Consider the following 21,710-nt stretch of genomic DNA (forward strand, 5'->3'; position numbering starts at 1 on the left):
AAAGCATTTACAAGCTCTAATACTTGCCAAAGGGGATGTTACTAAGTACTGCCGTGCAGGGTGCCCAATCTTTTGCTTCGGGCCCTTTTCCTTTTTTGTTATTTTGAAACTGTAAAAGATGGAAATAAAAAAGTTTTCTTGCTTAAGGTGTTAAAGAAAAGTGTCATCTTTAACCTTATGCCTTTTGGAAATCAGTTCATCTTTTACACGCTTAGCTATTCACAGTAACAGAAATTTTGACCAGGGTGCCCAAACCTTTGAGTGTCACTGTATAGCTCTCATCTCCTGGGATTTTCTTGTACAACAGTCTCTAACAGTTTACAGAGAATGGTGCCAAAAACAAAAACATCATCCAGCGAGCAGCAGTTCTGTGGGTGAAAGCGCCTTGTTAATGAGAGGTCGGGGGATATGGCCAGACTGACAGCAAGATGACAGTGACTCAGATAACTACGTCACAACAGTGGTGTGCAGAAGAGTATCTCTGAATGAACATGCGGAATCTTGAAGTGGGGGTGAAGCTTAGGAGGGATGATGGCGCCTAGTGGCGACTCCTTTGCTTGCATCTTCGAAAACAGCTCTATTTCTGCCTTTAATATCTTTATTTTTTCCTTTCTGGGTTCTTTTGAAGACCCTGACCTGGAGCTACACACAGGCTTCGGTTCTCTGCAGGAAAAGGACCCGTTCTCGGGGTTCCACGACTGGCCGCTATTTGACATGCCTGAGAATCTCGATCGTGTTCGGAAGCCCAAGATCTCGGAGCTCTGGAGACGGGTGGATCAAGGGTCAGTGTCACGGCCGGAAACTTGTGTGTCATCGGGGAGGCTGGAAAATCTTTTGCTGTGGGCCCGAAGACCCGAGGTCTTTACGATCTTCGGACACAGGGCTCAAAAAAAGCAACAAAACAGACTTTTAAGATTGTAAACCAGCAGGTTGTTGTTATGTCTCCCACTCGCTGTGAAAATGGGGGACACCTCCCTCTACCTTGCCAGGGAGAAACAGAACCTGTGGGTTGTCGAATTTGGATGAAATGCGAAGCTTTTGAGGTAAGTGCAAGGTCTATGTCTTTGCTATCGCTTAGCACACACTTGGGCTTGGTGATTGTACTGATGCACGTTTATTTTTGCTGGTGGGTGGAGGGGGAATCGTTGCTCGCACGCTGGAGGGGGGAGCTGGGGGGTACTTTGGGGTTCTCACATTTAACTGTCGTTCATTCTTTGGGGCACTTCTCTGTTTTCGTGGATATTTTGTGAAGAAAAAGCATTTCAGGATGTATATTGTATACATTTCTCTGACATTAAACTTGACCTTTGAACGTGCTACAGCAGGAGATGACACCGGGTTCCAATCCTGTGGCCACTTTATTAGGTACACTCCTATACCTAATAAAGTAGCCACTGAGTGTAACATCACAGTTGTGTCTGTACAGACCCAGAGCTGCACTAAGTAACTCCCTCTCAATCTGAGTTTAAATACAGACACTAACTTTTATATACATGTTGCCAACTCTCCAAACTTTTATTCATTTCACATTCTTACAGCTTCAGATGTAAAACTCCCCAGCAGCCGGCCCACTGCACATGACACAGTCACATTACACAAGGTCAAAGAGCCATACTTAAAACACTTCGAAATAAAAAAACATTCTTTGTAGAATTTCAAAGGAAATATGAACAGGTTTTGCCAAATGAACATCAATCAGAATGAAATTAAGTCTATTACATTGGTGCAATTGCTTAAGAAATAAGTTCAAGTCTCTGAACACACAGTAAACATAAGGAATTCTGAAGACAGCTCCTTCCAAATTCATCTCCGATTCCAAGGTAGGCTCCACTTTCTTTGTTGCATAAATACAAGTAGAATAGGTAGTCTTCCTTCTCCCCCATCACATCAGTGGCGCTTTACATGAGGTGCCAGAAAATGGGATGAGTTGGATATTACCAGTGTTCAGAATCTGCTTGGCATGCTTGGATAATATCGGGAACTTGAGTTCAGCAGCTGGGCAGAGTGAAGTAAAAGATGTGGGTTCAATCCCAATTCTGGGCACGTCCGACAGTTGGAAATGACAATACAGAGAGCTAGCACAACTGATGTGTACTGGAGCTACTGGTCAAAGAAGAGCAAGGTATCCAACCACTGCTCTTTCTTCAACCATTACTATCTAAACAGTGACTGGTTATTCAATTACAGCCCAATATGGACCTAACTGGACTTTAAAAAAATAAAAATCAAATCAGATCCCTGGCACAACTCCTGGAACAGGAAAGTTCAGTGACAAACTACATCTTTCACTTTCCTTTGAAGTGTGAAACTTTTATTTGTCCTTTTAAGCTTGTATTTTGTTAATAATCAGCTTGCATAACATGGATATGTACCACGAATCGCTCTTAACTGATTTTCCTCACAGCAGATTTGCGTTTGGTGATGGGCTGTTGATCGCTGTCTCCTGCTGCCTGGCTCTTCTCAGCCCCCTCGCCATTCTTCTCAAGAGCCGCACTGGACAAGCCCTGCCCGTTTGCCTGTTCTGGGAGGCTGGCTGATTGCCCGCCGCCGGACGTTGGCTCCTCCTCTGCCACCGGTGGGTCATCGCGGACCAGGATCACCTGCTCCGTGACATCTGGTGCTACCAGCTGTCCCACTTCGTGGAGCAGTGGCTGTTGACCGGTTTGTTCGCTGGCTTTTGGATCCTGTTCCAAAATCAAATTAGACAGATGCCAGTCAAAGGGCAGCTTGTTCAACCACCACCACCATCACCCACACCTCAACTCCCCAATCACCAGAAACAGCTTGTTTAGGACAACAACAGTGCAGACCAGGCTTAGCATAATGTCCCACCAACACGCCCATCCCCGCCACCCTCTTTCCACACTGCAGCATACCCTCCCTTCTTCCAATGCACACCCCCCACTCCCTACCACCTCCTCATACCCCACTACCCTCTCCCTCCAACCACACCGCCTCCGTCACCCCCTTCCCCACAACTCCCTCCCTCTCTCCGCCCACCACCACCACTTAACCCCATATCCCTCACACCCCACCCCTTTCCTCACCCCAACCACCTCCCTCACCCCCATCTCCTCTCCTCCCTCCACCACACCCCCAACAGTCTAGCTCCACCCACACCTTCCAGAGATTGACCAATAAGACAAAGGAGCAGGATGAGACCATGTGGTTCATCTAGTCTGCTCCACCATTCCATCAAGGCTGATTTATTTTCCCTCAACTCCATTCTCCTGCCTCTTCCCCATAACCTTTGATATCCTTCCTAATCAAGAACCTATCAACCTCCACTTTAAATATACCCAATGACTTGTTCTCCACAGCCATTTGTGGAAATGAATTATAAAGATTCACCATCTCCTGGCTCACTGTTCAAGCTGCGTGGGTGCACAGCTGCGCAAGAACTAAAACGCTCCCACACACATAGCTAGAATTTTCTTTCCATATGTTAACATAATTTTGAAATTATGCTAATATAATTACGAAATATCCTGCAATTAATCCAACCTTTACTTTGAAACATTTTAGCACTTCGATGTTGTTACATTATCAATGTTTCAAGTTATAAAACTGTTACAAATTGCAACAATAAACACAGAATGGAATTCGATAGCTCTGCTAAAAAAAAGCATTGAGCGCCAACACCATCTAGGCAAAACATTTTTTTTGCCATTGCGCCTGTCAGTTGTTTTGACTGCCTGACATCATTTACTTGTGAGTATGTGTTTGTTTGATGTGAAAAATCCTATATTCTGATATTTTAGATCAGCATCTTTAAAAAAAATCATAATCTGATACAAATTTTTAAATTAAAAACTGTTAGAACAAGGTAAAATTTCATTTCTACAGAATAGTTTGCATGTCTGTGCATCAATTCATTCAAAGTATGTGTAACCACTTGGATAATAGATCTCCTGACAATGGCCGGCAAGCTTTAGACCCTGTTGCTATTACAAATGAAACCAATTTTGAATTTGGAAAAGAGAATGTTGTACAACTGACAAAATAATACTCAGCTACTATTACGAACTACGACGAAAGCATTGCCTCAAAAATATCCTAACAATATTGTGGTTTCAAATTTATCATTTCTGAGAAAGTTAACACTGGTTCAATTAAGATGTTGATATGTTGAGCTATGAGGAAGAATTTGAACCATCAATTCTTGTTGACTGTCAGAACATTTCCTAGCGCTGACTGCGAATGTGAATTCAATCTTAGTGATTCATTTAAATGTTAATCCAGAAACAGACTAGAAGTGGAACATTTGGATGATCTAATGACAATTAAGATGCATCTTTCATCTGGATGTGCAATTAATCTGTACAGTGTTTATAGACAATGGATTTGTAAAACAGATGAGAAAATTTTATGAAACATGTTGTACTGTATTTCATTACACCCTTCAATTAATAAATAAAATCAGAAGTATGCTCCTCCTCCTTTTCTTTCTTCCATGGCCTTCTGTCTCTTTCACCAATCTCCCAGCTCTTTACTTCATCCTTCCCCCTATCATTTTGTATTCCTCTTTCCCCTCCCCCACCTTTTAAAATCTACTCCTCAGCTTTTTTCTCCTTTGGGTTTCGGCCCAAAACGTCGACGGTTCTCGATGATGCTGCCTGGCCTGCTGAGTTCCTCCAGTCACTTTTAGTGTGTGTTGCTCGGATTTCCAGCATCTGCAGATTTTATCTTGCCTGCAACTCAGATGGTCAGCAGGTAGAACAATGCAGATTCAGTTGCCCCGCTGATCACCAGCACACTGCAACTCTAACACTCCAGACGGTGTGTGGGTGACACAGTGGGTAGAGCCGCTGCCTCAAAGCACAAGAGACTGGTTCGCTCCTGACCTTGGCCTATTCACAATCAGGGACCTAGACACAGAAAGGTGCCGGAAGAGGGGCAGTAACATCATGAAAGATCCTACCAATATATTACTCGTGAACAGTCTAGTCTGTCCCATTCCCATTAGGGAGGAGACCACGTAGCATCCATGCCAGCACTACCAAGGTTAAAAACAGCTACTTTCTCCAAGCAGCAAGGCTGATCAAAACCTTCAATCACTAACTCCTCCACTACTGTATTTTTCTTGTCAATCACCTTATGTACAGACTAGAGTCACTTTATGGTCATACAACAAATCTATGTATAATTTGTTTGTTTTAATATTGTGTCCTTCATCTTCTGTGATATTTTTGTGCTGCATCAGATCTGGAGTAACAATTATTTTGTTCCCTTGTACACATACGTACAGGAAATGACATGAAACGATCTTGAATCTTGGATGCTGTCTCTGTGGTCTAATCATAAGGATTACCCCTAGGTGCTACACTCTCCTCCCACCTCCCAAAGGAATGTGGGTCAGTGGCCACCTAGTGTGTGGGTAAAATTCAGGGTAATTTGATGGGAAAGTGGGGAGAATAAAGGGGGATTTGTGTCATTGGGAGGTTGATGGTCAGCACACACTCAATGGGCCAAAGGGCCTGATTCCAATGTTGTATGACTATGTATTACATTGTGTAGCTATAGGCTTATAATTAAGTTCTCTTACCTTGAGTACAATCTGTCCTTCACGTCCAGTCTCCATGACAACTACTCCCTGGGATGGTTCATCCAACGCCATCGGCCTCTCCTCTTCCTCCTTCACGTTTATGATGATCGTCGGTTGTGAGGTGTCTCCAATACCTTCAGGATCACTGACACTGTCGCCAACTTCCATCGGCTCGTCCTTTGGTGGCACTGTGGAGGACGCAGCCACCAGACTGGGCGGAGCACGCACAGCCTGGTCGACCGTGTTCGGGGCCATCTCTACCACAGGGCTGACAGCAGGCTGGCTGGCAGGGGCTTGGGAGGTCTCTACAGGTGGGCTGGCAGCAGGCTTACTGGAAGAGTCTGGAGGAGCCTGAGCAGGGGCATTTGGCACACTCTGGATAGGGGAGCTTGATGGAACCTGTACAGCAGGGCTCGGAGCTTGGGTGGGAGGCTTCAGGCTTGGGGAGGTGGAGGCAGTCTGTCCAGGGGACTTCAAAACTCCAAGCTTTGGTGGAGTGAGGGCAGCATGATGGGGGTGTAATTGGGCTGCCATCTGCTTGAACTTCTGCTCTTCCTCCAGCTTCCTCTTGAGGGCTTTTTCTTGAGCCAGGCGCATAGTGATCATATCCTTCTGCGTGTGAGCAACGGTCAGGTGCTGCAGCTCTTCCTACAAAGCAATGGGAAACAGTCCAAACCGTCATCAATGAGGGAGCTAGCTCTGAGGTAGCTTTAGAGCTACTGTTTTCAGTCCCCAAATTAGCAGATTTATAGAACACAACTTGCAGAACTAGAACTAAAGAAGTTTTTGATCAACAACCCAGTGAGTCATTAGGGGGACGACACATACATCACTATCGCAATCAGGTTTAAAATCACTGGCAAATGTCATGAAATTTGTTGTTTTGTGGCAGCAGTACACTGCAATACATAATAGTGAAAACTATATATTTAAATTAAATAGGCATACTGAGACAGTGTTCATGGGTTCACTGTCCATTCAGAAATCTGATGGCAGAGGGGAAGAAGCTGTTCCTGGAATGCTGTTTGTGTCTTCAGGCTCCTGTACCATCTTCTTCATGGTAGCAATGAGATGAGGTCATGTCCTGGGTGATGGGGGTTCTTAATGATGGATGCTGCTTTTTTGAAGCATGGTAATTTCCTTATTCTAGCAAGCACACGAACAACGCAGGCTGGAGGCGACACGGTAGCATAGCAGTTAGCCTAACACTATTATAGCAGTTAGCCTAACACTATTACAGCACCAGCGACATAGGTTCAATTCTGCGACTCTCTAGAAGTTTACGTGTCCTCTCCATGACTAGTTTCCTCCCACATTCCAGGAGTATACAGATTAACTGGTTACACAGGAGTAACTGCACAGCATGGGTTCACTGGACTGTAAGGGCCAGTTTCTGTGCTGTATCTCTAAATAAAAAAATAATAGATATCTGAATCTCTAAAATAACAATAAAATACTGGAAACACTCAGCAGGTCAAATAGCGTCAAGGGAGAGAGAAACAACATTGTTTTCAATATTCTTCTGTTTATGTTTTAGATTTCCAGCATCTGCAGACTTTTTCTGAAAGAATCATCTGAACATTTAAGTTTACCCATATGAGGTTAATGTGGCATTAGTGTTAATAGCAAGTGCCGACTCAATGGGATGAAAGGTCTGTATTCATTCTATGACTTCCAGCACCCAACCAAGGAACAACAAACACACAGTTACTAGACTAAGCAACAATAATTATTACAGATTCTCACACGTGCCAACTATTACACCTTACAGTATTGGCTTGAGTGGTGTCTAAGTGTTGGTTTACGTCTTAGAAGTTCATGAATTCGTCCTGCTATAGAGTTCAGCGCAGATTCATCTCAAGGAGCGCAGTGTTTTCCCTCCATCATCAAATTTCTAAATGGACAGTGTATCCATTGTTACAAGGATTTACCCCTTAGTAACACAGGGAGGGGAGGAGGCTGTGTGTCTGAGTAACCTGGTTTGAACCAGTCAGAGTTGAAAAGAACAAAAGGCACGAGGCTGAGGGAAAAGACCACAGAGCAATGCTGGTTGTAACTGCACCGGAACCAATAAGGTGACCGAGGTGGGTTCGGTGACCTCGAGCCACAAGATGAAAATGTGACATTTCAACTGTTTAAAAGTAAGGAACTCGAATACAAGGGGGCGACAACTCTCCAGAAAGTAACCATCACAGATGTGGAGGACTCACAGACGCAAGACCACAAGACCAGAATTATGCCATCTGACCGATCGTCTGCTCTGCTATTTCATCATGGCTGATCCTTTTGTCCTCTCAGCCTCAATCCCCTGCCTTCCCCTCATATCCCTTCATGCTCTGACCAATTAAGAAACTATAAACCTATGCCTTAAATGTACATAAAGACTTGGCCTCCAAAGCTGCCTGTGGCAACGAATTCCACAGATTGACTACTCTGTGGCCAAAGAAATTCCTCCTCATCTCTGTGCTAAAAGGACACTCCTCTATTTTGGGGCTATGTCCTCTGGTCTTAGCTCTCCCACCAGAGGAAACATACTCTCCACATCCAGTCTATCAAGGCCTTTCTCCATTCAAAAAGTTTCAATTTGGTCAATACTCATTCTTCTGAATTCTAGTGAATACAGACCTAGAGTCAAAGGCTCTAGGTATGACAAGCTGTTCACTCCTGGAACCATTTTCATCGACCTCCTTTGAACCCTCTCCAGTTTTAGCACATCCTTTGTAAGGTAAGGGGCCCAAAATTGCTCACAATACTCCAAGTAAGGCCTCACCAGTGCTTTATAAAGTCTGAACATTACATTCTTGCTTTTATATTCTAGTCTTCTTGAAACGAATACTAACATTGCATTTGCCTTCCTCACCTGAAAATTTCAGGGAATCCTGCACAAGGACTTCCAAGCCCATCTGTGCCTCAGGTTTTTGTATTTTCTCTCTAGCTCATTGCTTCTACCAAAGCGCATGACCATACACTTCATGACACTGTTTGCTATCTGCCACTTTTTTACCCATTCACCTAATCTATCCATGTCCTTCTGCAGCTTCTCTACTTTCTCAAAACTACCTACCCCTCCACCTATCTTTGTATCACCTGCAAACTTTGCAACAAAGCCATCAATTCTATCATCCAAATCATTGACATATAGTGAAAAAAAGAATTGGTCCCAACACAGACCGCAGTGGGACACCACTAATCACCGGCAGCCAGTCAGAAAAGGCTCCCTTTATTCCCACTCTTTGCCTCCTGCCAATCAGTCACCATTTTATCCCTACTAGAATCTTTCCTTTAATACCATGGGCTCATAGCTTAAGCAGAGTCATGTGTGGAACCTTGTCAAAGGCCTTCTGAAAATCCAAGTACGGAACATCAATCCATTCTCCTCCATCTACCCTACTTGTTATTGCTCGAGGAGAAGGGTCTGCACTGCGCAGGCGCGTGACGTAGCGCGCCAAAGTTTAAAAGCAGACTGCCATATACAGCAGCCATCGTTGTAGCGGCCATCGTCGGAGTGGACTGAGTCAGAGTGGGACGGCTTTGGCTCAAACAGGCTTCGGCGAGAACAGGCAAAGGCCAGGGTAGGTTCCGTTAAGTTTTTTTGTTCAGATTGTTTAGAGTAGAGAGAATGCCAGGCAGGATGTTGGAATGCTCCTCTTGCAGGATGTGGGAAGTCAAGGAGCCCTCCAGTGTCCCTGACAACGACACCTGCAAGAAGTGCATCCAGCTGCAGCTCCTAACAAACCGCATTAGGGAACTGGAGCAGGAGCTGGATGACCTCCGGATCATTCGGGAGAATGAGGAAATTATAGATAGAAGCTACAGGGAGGTAGTTATCCCAAAGGAGCAGAGGACGGGAAATTGGGTCACTGTCAGGCGAGGGAAGAGGAAAGGGCAGGCAGAGCAGGGTTCCCCTGTGGCCATTCCCCTCAACAAGTATACCGCATTGGATACTGTTGGGGGGGATGACTTACCTGAGACAAGCTGCAGTAGCCGGATCTCTGGCACTGAGTCTGGCTCTGCAGTGCAGTAGGGAGGGGGGAGAAAGAGGAGAGTGGTACTGATAGGGGACTTGATAGTTACAGGTGCAGATAGGAGGTTCTGTGGTCGTGACAGAGAATCCAGGATGGTTTGTTGCCTCCCGGGTACCAGGGTCAAGCATGTCTCTGATCGATTGCATGACATTCTGAAGTGGGAGGGTGACCAGCCAGATGTCGTGGTGTACATCGGTACCAATGACATAGCAAGGAAGAGTGAGGAGGTCCTGGAGAGTGAGTATAGAGAGCTTGGTAGGAAGTTGAAAAGCAGGACCTCGAGGGTGGTAATCTCAGGATTGCTACCTGTGCTAGGTGCCAGTGAGGGTAGGAATAGGATGCTCTGGAGGATGAACAAGTGGCTGAGGAACTGGTGTAGGGGGCAGGGTTTCAGATTTCAGGATCATTGGGACCTCTTCTGGGGCAGGTGGGACCTGTACAAGAGAGACGGGTTACACTTGAACTACAGGGGGACCAATATCCTTTCAGGGAGGTTTGTTAGTGCTATTGGGGAGGCTTTAAACTAGATTTGCAGGGGGATGGGAACCAGAGTGCCAGAGCTGACAGTGTGGCTGGGGTGAAAATAAATGATGTTAAAAGTTCAAGCAAATCCGCCAATAGAAAGGTTGTGAGTGGTGGTAAAAATCTTCTGAGGTGTATATATTTCAATGCTAGGAGTATTGCGGGGAAGGCAGACGAGTTGAGGGCGTGGATTGACACGTGGAATTATGATGTTATAGCAATTAGTGAAACTTGGCTACAGGAGGGGCAGGACTGGCAGCTTAATATTCCAGGGTTCCGATGTTTCAGATGTGATCGAGGCAGAGGAATGAAAGGTGAGGGAGTAGCATTGCTTGTTAGGGAAAATATTACAGCAGTGCTCAGGCAGGACAGATTTAGAGGGCTTGTCTACCGAGTCCTTATGGGTGGAGCTGAGAAACAGGAAAGGTATGGCCACATTAGTGGGATTGTATTACACACCACCCAATAGTCAACGAGAATTGGAAGAGCAAATCTGCAGAGAGGTAGCAGGCAACTGCAGGAAACATAAAGTTGTGGTGGTAGGGGATTTTAATTTTCCATATATTGATTGGGACTCCCATACTGTTAGGGGTCTAGATGGTTTAGAGTTTGTAAAATGTGTTCAGGAAAGTTTTCTAAATCAATATATAGAGGGACCAACTAAAGGGGATGCAATATTGGATCTCCTGTTAGGAAACGAGTTAGGACAAGTGACAGAAGTCTGTGTAGGGGAGCACTTTGGTTCCAGTGATCATAACACCATTAGTTTCAGCTTGATCATGGACAAGGATAGATCTGGTCCCGGGGTTGAGGTTCTGAACTGGAAGAAGGCCAAATTTGAAGAAATGAGAAAGGATCTAAAGAGCGTGGATTGGGACAGGTTGTTCTCTGACAAAGATGTGATCGGTAGGTGGGAAGCCTTCAAAGGGGAAATTTTGAGAGTGCAGAATTTGTATGTTCCTGTCAGGATTAAAGGCAAAGTGAATAGGAATAAGGAACCTTGGTTCTCAAGGGATATTGCAACTCTGATAAAGAAGAAGAGGGAGTTGTATGACATGTATAGGAAGCAGGGAGTAAATAAGGTGCTTGAGGAGTATAAGAAGTGCAAGAAAATACTTAAGAAAGAAATCAGGAGGGCTAAAAGAAGACATGAGGTTGCCTTGGCAGTCAAAGTGAAGGATAATCCAAAGAGCTTTTACAGGTATATTAAGAGCAAAAGGATTGTAAGGGATAAAATCGGTCCTTTTGAAGATCAGAGTGGTCGGCTATGTGCGGAACCAAAGGAAATGGGGGAGATCTTAAATAGGTATTTTGCGTCTGCATTTACTAAGGAAACTGGCATGAAGTCTATGGAATTAAGGGAAACAAGTACTGAGATCATGGAAACTGTACAGATCGAAAAGGAGGAGGTCTTGAGGAAAATTGAAGTGGATAAATCCCCGGGATCTGACAGGGAGTTCCCTCGGACCTTGAAGGAGACTAGTGTTGAAATTGCAGGGGCCCTGGAAGAAATATTTAAAATGTCGCTGTCTACAGGTGAGGTGCCGGAGGATTGGAGAGTGGCTCATGTTGTTCCGTTGTTGAAAAACGGATCGAAAAGTAATCCGGGAAATTATAGGCCAGTAAGTTTAACGTCAGTAGTAGGTAAATTATTGGAGGGAGTACTAAGGGACTTATTAGGGAGAGTCAACATGGCTTTGTGCGTGGTAGGTCATGTTTGACCAATCTGTTGGAGTTTTTCGAGGAGGTCACCAGGAAAGTGGATGAAGGGAAGGCAGTGGATATTGTCCACATGGACTTCAGTAAGGCCTTTGACAAGGTTCCGCATGGGAGGGTAGTTAGGAAAATTCAGTCGCTAGGTATACATGGAGAGGTGGTAAATTGGATTAGACATTGGCTCAATGGAAGAAGCCAAAGAGTGGGTAGTAGAGAATTGCTTCTCTGAGTGGAGGCCTGTGACTAGTGGTGTGCCACAGGGATCAGTGCTGGGTCCATTGTTATTTGTCATCTATATCAATGATCTGGATGATAATGTGGTAAATTGGATCAGCAAATTTGCTGATGATACAAAGTTTGGAGCTGTAGTAGACAGTGAGGAAGGTTTTCAGAGCCTGCAGAGGGACTTGGACCAGCGGGAAAAATGGGCTGAAAAATGGCAGATGGAGTTTAATACAGACAAGTGTGAGGTATTGCACGTTGGAAGGACAAACCAAGGTAGAACATACAGGGTTAATGGTAAGGCACTGAGGAGTGCAGTGGAACAGAGGGATCTGGGAATACAGATAGAAAATTCCCTAAAAGTGGCGTCACAGGTAGATAGGGTCGTAAAGAGAGCTTTTGGTACATTGGCCTTTATTAATCAAAGTATTGAGTATAAGAGCTGGAATGTTATGATGAGGTTGTATAAGGCATTGGTGAGGCCGAATCTGGAGTATTGTGTTCAGTTTTGGTCACCAAATTACAGGAAGGATATAAATAAGGTTGAAAGAGTGCAGAGAAGGTTTACAAGGATGTTGCCGGGACTTGAGAAACTCAGTTACAGAGAAACATAGAAAATAGGTGCAGGAGTAGGCCATTCAGCCCTTCGAGCCTGCACCGCCATTCAGTATGATCATGGCTGATCATCCAACTCAGAACCCTGTACCAGCCTTCCCTCCATACCCCCTGATCCCTTTAGCCACAAGGGCCATATCTAACTCCCTCTTAAATATAGCCAATGAACTGGCCTCAACTGTTTCCTGTGGCAGAGAATTCCACAGATTCTCCACTCTCTGTGTGAAGAAGTTTTTCTAACCTCGGTCCTAAAAGGCTTCCCCTTTATCCTCAAACTGTGACCCCTCGTTCTGGACTTCCCCGACATCGGGAACAATCTTCCTGCACAAAGGTTGAATAGGTTAGGACTTTATTCCCTGGAGCGTAGAAGAATGAGGGGAGATTTGATAGAGGTATGTAAAATTATGATGGGTATAGATAGAGTGAATGCAAGCAGGCGTTTTCCACTGAGGCAAGGGGAGAAAAAAACCAGAGGACATGGGTTAAGGGTTAGGGGGGAAAAGTTTAAAGGGAACATTGGGGGGGGCTTCTTCACACAGAGAGTGGTGGGAGTATGGAATGAGCTGCCAGACCAGGTGGTAAATGCGGGTTCTTTTTTAACATTTAAGAATAAATTGGACAGATACATGGATGGGAGGTGTATGGAGGGATATGGTCCGTGTGCAGGTCAGTGGGACTAGGCAGAAAATGGTTCGGCACAGCCAAGAAGGGCCAAAAGGCCTGTTTCTGTGCTGCAATTTCATTGGTTCTATGGTTCTAATTCCAACACATTTGTCAGGTAAGATTTTCTCTTGTGGAAACCAAGCTGACTACAGCCTATTTTATCATGTGCCAAGTATGCCGAAACCACATCCTTAAAAATCGACTCCAACATCTTCCCAACCATTGAGGTCAGACTAACTGGCCTATAATTTCTATAATACATACACACACACTCCCTCATGCCTCTGTAAGTCCCTTTACTCCACTGTAATGTTGATACATCTGACTTTAGCTTCTCCTTCTCAAATTTCAAGGCGAATTTGATTATATTATGATCACTGGCCCCCAAAGATTCCTTTTACCTAATTGATCTCTAATCAATTCTGGTTCGTTGAACTAAACCCAATCCAGAATAGCTGATCCTCTTGTTGGCTCAATCAAAAGCTGCTCTAAAAAGCCACCTCATAGGCATTCTAGAAATTCCCTCTCCTGGAATCTTGCATCAACCTGATTTTCCCAATCTACCTGCATATTGAAATCCCCATGACTATTGTAACATTGTCCTTTTGGCAAGCACTAATTTGTAATTACAAATTGTTATAATTTGTAGACCACATCAATACTACTGTTTTGGTGTCTATATATAACTCAAGGGTCTTTTTATCTTTGTAGCCCCTTACCCCTATCCACAATGATTCAACACTTTCCAACCCTATGTCACCTCTTGCTAATTATTAGATTTCATTTTTTTTTAAACCAACAGAGCAACACCACACCTTCTGCCTTCCTGCCTGCCCTTTTGAAACAATGTGTATCCTTGGACATTAAGCTCCCTGCTATAATCTTACTTCAACCATGATTCAGTGATGTCTACAACATCAAGCATACCAATATACAACTGGGCTACAAGTTCCTGTACCTTATTCCGTATACTGCACGCATACATTATAACACCTTCAATCTGGGATTCGCCCTTTTCGATTTTGTCTCCTTTTATGTTGTAATTCACCTTGTTGACTGCAATTTTGCCCTATCATCAGCCTTTCCTTGCAAAGAGTCTCACTACACATTGCCTCTGTTTGTAAATCAACTATCTCATCTTCAGCACTATCACTCCAGTTCCCATCCCCTGCCAAATTAGTTTAAACCCACCTGAAAACCCTGGCCAACCTGCCCGCAAGGATATTGGATATTACTGGCACTTGGCATGTGCAGCAATCCATAGATCACTACCCTGCAGCTCCTGCTTTTCAACTTTCATCCTAGTTTTCTAAAATCTCTCCTCAGGACCTTCTCACCTTATCTACCTATGTCATTGGTGCCAATATGTACCAAGACTTCTGGCTTCTCACCCTCGTCCTTGAGAATGCCATGGACCCGATCTGAGACATCCCCAATCCTGGCAGGAACATACCATCTGGGTGTCTCCATCCTGCCCACAGAACCTCATCTCTGTCCCTCTGACTAAGCAATCTCCTGTTAACACTCCACTTCTCTTCATCCCTCTGCTCTTCTGAGCCACAACAGCAGAGACCCCATCACTGTGGCTACCCCAGTGGTCGTCCCCCTCAATACTATCTAAAGTTGTATAATTATTACTGGGGGGAATGGCCACGTGAGTACTCTGCACTGGCTGTGCATTTCCCCTCTTTCCTCTGACAGTCACTCAGTTACCTGTCTCCTGCAATCTAGAGATGACTACCTCCCTAAAGCTCCTGGCTGTCACCTCCTCATTCTCCCATATGAATCAAAGGACATTGAGCTGAAGCTCCAGTTCCTTAACACATTCTCTCAGGAGCCGCAACTCGGTATTTATCTGGGAGACTGTAGGTCTGAGCCTGGAGCTACTCTCACTAATTCCTATGCCCTAACAGATGAGGGCTGAACAAATAAGAAGAGAGAGAGAGCAACTTGCAAGATACCTTACCTCACCCAAGGCTGATCTTGCCCAAGCCTGATGAGCCAGAGCCACTCGAAAGACTGGCACACTCAGAAGGGTGGTCATTCTGCTTGCACTAGAGTTATTTTTATTGGCTCTTTCTAATGAATTCCTGTTGCTGATTGGTCACTCCTCAACTCAGAGAAACTGCTGCAAAACTCTGCCTTTAAAAGCCTTAATTGCTGTTCTGATTAAAAGGCCACCCTTTCTATGCAGCCCTGACGTTGATTGTCCAACGTAGGGAAATCTGCCGTAAAGCTTTGCTTTTTCAATCTCGAACTTGGAGATTAGATCAGGAACATGAGGAACACCTGACCAATGTAGAGCCCTTTCCTGGATATTACTTATTCTTTGTTCAAAGGGGAGTCATGTGCACATAGTAGGTTGTGTAAATTCACATACTTGTGAACTGAGCCAATAAGGGTACTTGTCAGTAAATACAAATTCTCACTGTGACTAACTGATCATTTTTACAAAGGGGTAATCCTTATACCATGAGCACTACCTATTTTTCCCCCGCTCTTTTTGCACTACGTATTTAATTTTTTATATACAGTACTTACTGTAATTCACAGTTAGTTTTTATTATTGCAATGTATTACTGCCACAAACGACAAATTTCATGACAAGCCAGTGATATTAAACCCGATTCTGCCTCAAAGCATGAGCTGCACAAAGGGAATTCAATGCCAGGGGGATATCCCAGGTTAATTTCAACTACATGGATTGGATAGGAATTTCCCAAAATGCTAAACCAACTGCCCACACCTCCCAGAATTGACTATTGTTTTATTTAAAATCTCCCTGGCCCCCATCTCCCCCGAAGATGTGGAGAGCAAGACAATGCAGTTAACAGGCTTCACAGCTGTGTGGAATAAACCAAATAGAAAGGAAATTTGGTATTTTTTGTGTAGAAATTCAAAAGCTGAAAATCTGGAACATAACACAAGACCACCTTCCTCCTTCGTTTCCAGTTCTGAAGAAGGGCCTCGGCCCAAAATATTGACCATTCATCTATTTTCATAGATGCTGCCTGACATGCTGGGTTCCTCCAGCATCTTGTGTTGTTGTTCAGTCGTTAAATCGAGTCCGACTCTTCATGACCTCATGGACTCCTGCACACCAAGCCTTCTTGTTGGAAACTGCCTCTCTAAGATCTCCCATGGTCATACGCATTGTCTGAGTAATATTATCTATCCATCGTAGCCTCTGTCGTCCTCTCCTCCTTTTACCTTCTGTTTTACCTAACATGAGAGTCTTCCCCAAGGAATCCTGTCTTCTCATGATGTGGCCAATACTTTTGAGCTTTTTCTCATAATCAAGCCTCCTAGTGAGCAGTCCAGCTATATTTCTTCAAGTACTGACTTGTTGGATCTTCTTAACACTTTCCTCCAGTATCTAAGTTCAAAGGTGTTGCCTCTTTTGTACTCAACCTTACTAACAGTCCAGCTCTCACAGCCATACATCACAACTGGAAATACCATAGACTTGACGATACAGATCTTCATAGACAAAGTTATGTCTCTGCCCTTCAGTATTTTATCTAAATTTGCTATTGCTGCCCTCCCCAGAAGTAAGTGCCATTTAATTTCATGGTTTCAATTACCATCTTTGAACTGAAGACGACAAAATCCATCACTGCTTCCACTTCCTTTTCATTTATTACCACAGAGTAAATAGGGCTGGTTGACATCATCTTGGTTTTCTTAATATTGAGCAACAAGCCAGCTTTTACACTTTCTTCTTTCACTTTGATTAGAAGCTTCCTCAGATTGTCCTCACTTTCAGCCATTACAGCAGTATCGTCTGCATATCTGAGGTTGTTAATATTTCATCCGGTAATTTTGATTCCAACATTTGAGTCCTCTAGACCAGCATTCCCCATGATGTGTTCAGCATATAGATTAAATAAGTAGGGTGACTGTATGCAGCCTTGTCGTACTCCTTTCCCAATCCTGAACCAGTTTGTTGTTCCACATTCAGTTCTGTTGCTTCTTGATCTTCGTACAAGTTTCTCATAAGGCAGATCAGATGCCCACGTATCCCCATTTCTTTAAGAATTTGCCATAGTTTATTATGATCCACACTGTTGAAGGCTTTAGAGTAGTCAATAAAACATAGATAAATACTTTTCAGGAATTCCCTCGATTTCTCCGTTATCCAGCGTAGGTCAGCAATTTGGTCTCTGGTGCCTCTCTCTGCCTCTTCTAAAACCAGCTTGTACATCTGGCAGTTTTCGTTCTATATATTGCTGGAGTTTTATGTGTACTGCTCTGGATTTCCAGCATCTGCAGAAACTCTTATGTTTTTAACAGAAAATACTTTAAATACTTGGGAGGCACATTAGAGCAGCAGGTAAAACTACGGCATCATAACTCCAACAACCTGACTTATGATGCTCTCGGTGTGGAGTTTGCACGTTCTCTATGACTCTGTGGATTCCTCTGGGTGCTCCAGCTTCTTCCCATATCCTAAAGATATGCAGGGGTGACAAGTTGATTGACCACTGTAACTAACTCCTAATATGTAGATGAGTAGCAGAGGTGATGGAATACAGATAAGTAAAAATAAATGGCATCAGTGTAAATGGTGCATGGCGGTTAGCATGGACTCTGTGGGCCAAAGGGTCTGCTTCTTTGTTGCTGGCTATATGTCAAGCACCATGACCAAAGGTCTTCAACCTGAAAACTTCTCTGTAGATTGTCACCTTGTTGTGGTGGAGAAGCGTGTGTGGTCCTGTGATCCTGAGAGCAATACCGTCTGGAGCTATGCTCCTGGTAGGGTCACCCATGGCAGTAAGGTCGAGGGTGAGGTCCCTGACAAAGAACAATCCAACCAAGACCTCAACGGTGGAACAGGCGGCCAAAGTTACTTCGCGGCTGTGAAGGTGGATGAAGGCTGCAATAAATCCATCAGCTCCAATCGTCGTGGTTTCCATGTCACTGGAATCAGTTGGTTGATTTGTGAAGTATCGTGTGCTTCTTGGAGTGCAACATCAAGTACACGTTAAACAAATACATGCACAGGCATCTTCACTCTGTGGGCCACTTCTTCAGAACGAAGACCATCATTCTCGACCTCGAGGGATAGACACGATGACAACAACCTGAAATGTTAACTCTGTCTCTCTTTCCACAGATACTGCCTGACCACCCCCCCGCCCAACCCTGAGTGTTTCCAATATTTTCTGGATTTCGACTTTTTGTTTGTATACTGAAGGTCATGGATAATCCTACGCCCGGTGGCAAAAGGAGGAGGATTGGACATGGGGCTAGCAACGCCATAACGTAAAAACACAGAGCTAGAGAAAAGCCAGCAAAAGCTTCAAAGGCCTCTTTCTGGGGAGAGAAAGGACCTTCGCCTGGAAGATGTACAGATGGGCTACGCCTGAGGACTCTGTCAAGCTGCTGTCGGAAGGCTACGCCCCCAATAGGGTAACAAGCTTAAGAACAGATGATGATATTGTGGGTTGTCTCCATAAGTAATTATGTTGTTGCGAATCATTTTGTGACGGCTAGAGAAACATAACCAAAGGATATCTATAACTGCAAGTCCTTTCTCAATACCCAGCACCTTTCAGTTCCAAACTGTGAACCAAAGTTCCTCATAAACAGAGCTTGAAACTTTTAGCCACTTTGAATACAAAATCCTTCGTATATTGAGTGAACAAAACCTTGCACAAAACAGAATCATTACATTGAAAATCACAGGAATTTAAAATACAGCATCTAAAACAGCTGAACAAGTCAGTAATTCAACTGATCTAGTGAGAAAGAGATAGTGTCTTGAACATTAGAGATTTTGCAGATGTTAGGAATCCAGAATACATGCAAAATGCTATAGGAATTCAGCAGGTCAAGCAGTATCAATAGAGAGGAATGAACAGGTGATGTTTTGGGCAGAGACCTTTCATCAAGACCCTTCATCCTGTGTCCATCCTTTTTTCTTTAGGCATCCGTTAGTCTTGTGAGACCATGTATTTGCGCTTTGGAAGGTTTCAAGGGCGCAGACCTGGGCAAGGTTGTATGAAAGACTGGTAGTTGCCCATGCTGCAAGTCAACCCTCTCCACACCACCGATGTTGTCCAAGGGAAGGGCACTAGGGCCGATACAGCTTGGCACCGGTGTCGTCGCAGAGCAATGTGTGATTAAGTGCCTTGCTCAAGGACAGACACACTGCCTCAGCTGAGGCTCGAACTAGTGACCTTCAGATCACTAGACCGACGCCTTAACCGCTTGGCCACACGCCAACACTATTTTGTATGTAATTGTGTCCGTCCTATTTTGTATGTAATTGTGGCTTAAATGGATCATGGAACAAGCCAGTTGGGTTAGCAGAACTTTAGTCTCTCAATAGTGCAAAAACCTTGGATACAGCTCTGTGCTACAACAATATATCCATAATAATTCCTCAAAGTACAATTTTAGTACTTATCTTTGTCATAAAATAGTGACTGAATGCAACCACTCCATCTATCTAGTCGATGTCAGCTCTCAGGGCAATTCCATTGATCCGATTTCCCCTACCTGGGACAATTCACAATAACCAATTAACCCACTGTGTAATTAGAGGTGGGAGGAAACCATAGCACCAAGGGAAAAGACACAAATTCTAGAGACAGGTCAGGATCAAATTTGGATCACTGAAGCACCACTAATTATTGCACATCTGAGCTGCCCAAGTTCCATGGACAGGATAAACGAAGTAGGAACCATTGGACACTGAACTATACAAGGGGTATGTGGATTTAGGAACTCCGCCACAGTCGAAGCCCAGCTGCGAAAGGAGGAGGGTTGGGCATGGGGCGAGCAACCCCATTCCATCAAAACCCAGTGGTTAGAGAAATGCCAACAGAAGCTCCAAACACCTTATCCCGGGGAAGAAGAAAAAAGACGGGCTATACCTGGGATAACTTGAGAACTGGCCCAGGGGAGGATTTTAGCAAGCTGCTGTAGGGGTGATAAGGTTAAAGATGTGGATTTAAGAATCTGATTTCTTATTTCATTATGTGAAGGAGTTCAGGCCCAGCTAATAAAATTCAATCCATGGTAGCGTTCAGTGACACTCACCTCATTTATGGGTTTAGCTTCCATTGGTTCCACTTCTGACTTCGAATTGGCCTCCAGCACAATCATTATGGATTTTGGAATGTGATTTTGCTGCAAGTAAAGTTAAAATAGTGAATGATGATTTCTCTGGCAGCAGCACACCGCATAATTGGCAAATGGAGCTACAACTGCAGGCTTATTTCCAATAACTGACTAATTCCAAGGTCTACAATACCTTTCAACCCGTGTTTCTATCTAATTCTTCCATTGATCAGTAAATTCTGAACAAGTTGCACATCCTGTTATCACTGGAAACATTGTACAGACTAACAAATATGTCAATTCAAAAGACTAGGTGAGCAGGCACTTGGAAACTACAGTTAAACCCCCTCTCCGGTTCAAACACCATTCTTCATCAATGCTGCATCAAAATTCTAGACTCCTTACCATTAAGTACCTTCACCGTGTCAACTGATTGAACACTGAATGGTAGCATTTAGTCTCTCAGACCTTTAGCAACACTGAACATGCTCCTTGGTGACCCCAATCAATATACACGTCTTTTCATTCTAAATGTACCAATCTCAGGTTTAAAATTAGCAATCGACTTAGCAGGAATTGCTGTTTGAGGATGTGCAGGATATTTCTGGAATTGTGTAGAAGTGTTTCCTAACTCCAGTCCTGAAAAGCCTGGCTCTATTCTGAAATGGTGCCCCCTAAATCTAAACAATACAGGAAATGGCTCTTCTCAATCCACTCTATATTAGTTTGTTTAAGTAGTTTGAAAATTTTAAATTACAGCAATACCATCTTACATTCTGTGTCTCTTTTGTTGGTTTGGACACAATTGCTATTTTCCTTGTAGTTCAGCTTCCTTATTTTTGTTTGAATTTGTACATAATTATCTATGTACATGTAACTGCTCAGTGTGTTTTTCATAATTGCAGTTGCCTTTCTGGAAACTTCTCAGTTTCAGTAGTGGATACTACATAAGGCCTATCTTATTGATTGATGTAAGTGATGATATTTGGTTTGTGTGCCATTAGCAATCTGGTTCAAGAGGACCAAACTCTCTATGTCTTTGCTCCTTCCTTTGCCACTAGGCTCTGCTCTTTGCTATCTTCCTTTCCCCTCGTACTTCCTTGCTCTTGTAACCCTTAATAAACGACCGTAAGCAACAATTTTTAGCTTCATTCTTGACATCCAAAGAACCATGGGTTGAAAAACCATCGGGATCCAACACTTTGTAAACTGAACCTTCAATACCAGATATATTTTGATAAATGTATGCTGCATTCCTCCCAAAACCCACTTTTTTTTCTTTGTTGTCACCACAAATCAAAATAGTAAAGAAGAGCCTAACCCGGCCTCATTCT

The 21,710-nt window shown here is 43.9% G+C and overlaps 1 protein-coding gene across 1 annotated transcript in view; it reads right to left on the reverse strand.

The window, feature by feature from the left end:
* Positions 1 to 1,601: 1,601 nt before the first annotated feature.
* The window catches only part of sympk (symplekin), a 122,381-nt gene continuing 102,272 nt past the window's right edge, over positions 1,602 to 21,710 (reverse strand). The window contains exons 24-26 of the mRNA XM_063060383.1: positions 20,356 to 20,445; positions 5,546 to 6,193; positions 1,602 to 2,684 (exon numbers count right to left, since the gene is read on the reverse strand). Of these exons, the coding sequence (XP_062916453.1) occupies positions 2,385 to 2,684; positions 5,546 to 6,193; positions 20,356 to 20,445 (1,038 nt within the window). The 3' untranslated portion in view covers positions 1,602 to 2,384. The remainder of the gene's footprint in view (positions 2,685 to 5,545; positions 6,194 to 20,355; positions 20,446 to 21,710) is intronic.

This window comes from Mobula hypostoma, chromosome 10, assembly GCF_963921235.1.
Source record: "Mobula hypostoma chromosome 10, sMobHyp1.1, whole genome shotgun sequence".
Lineage (NCBI taxonomy): Eukaryota > Metazoa > Chordata > Chondrichthyes > Myliobatiformes > Myliobatidae > Mobula > Mobula hypostoma.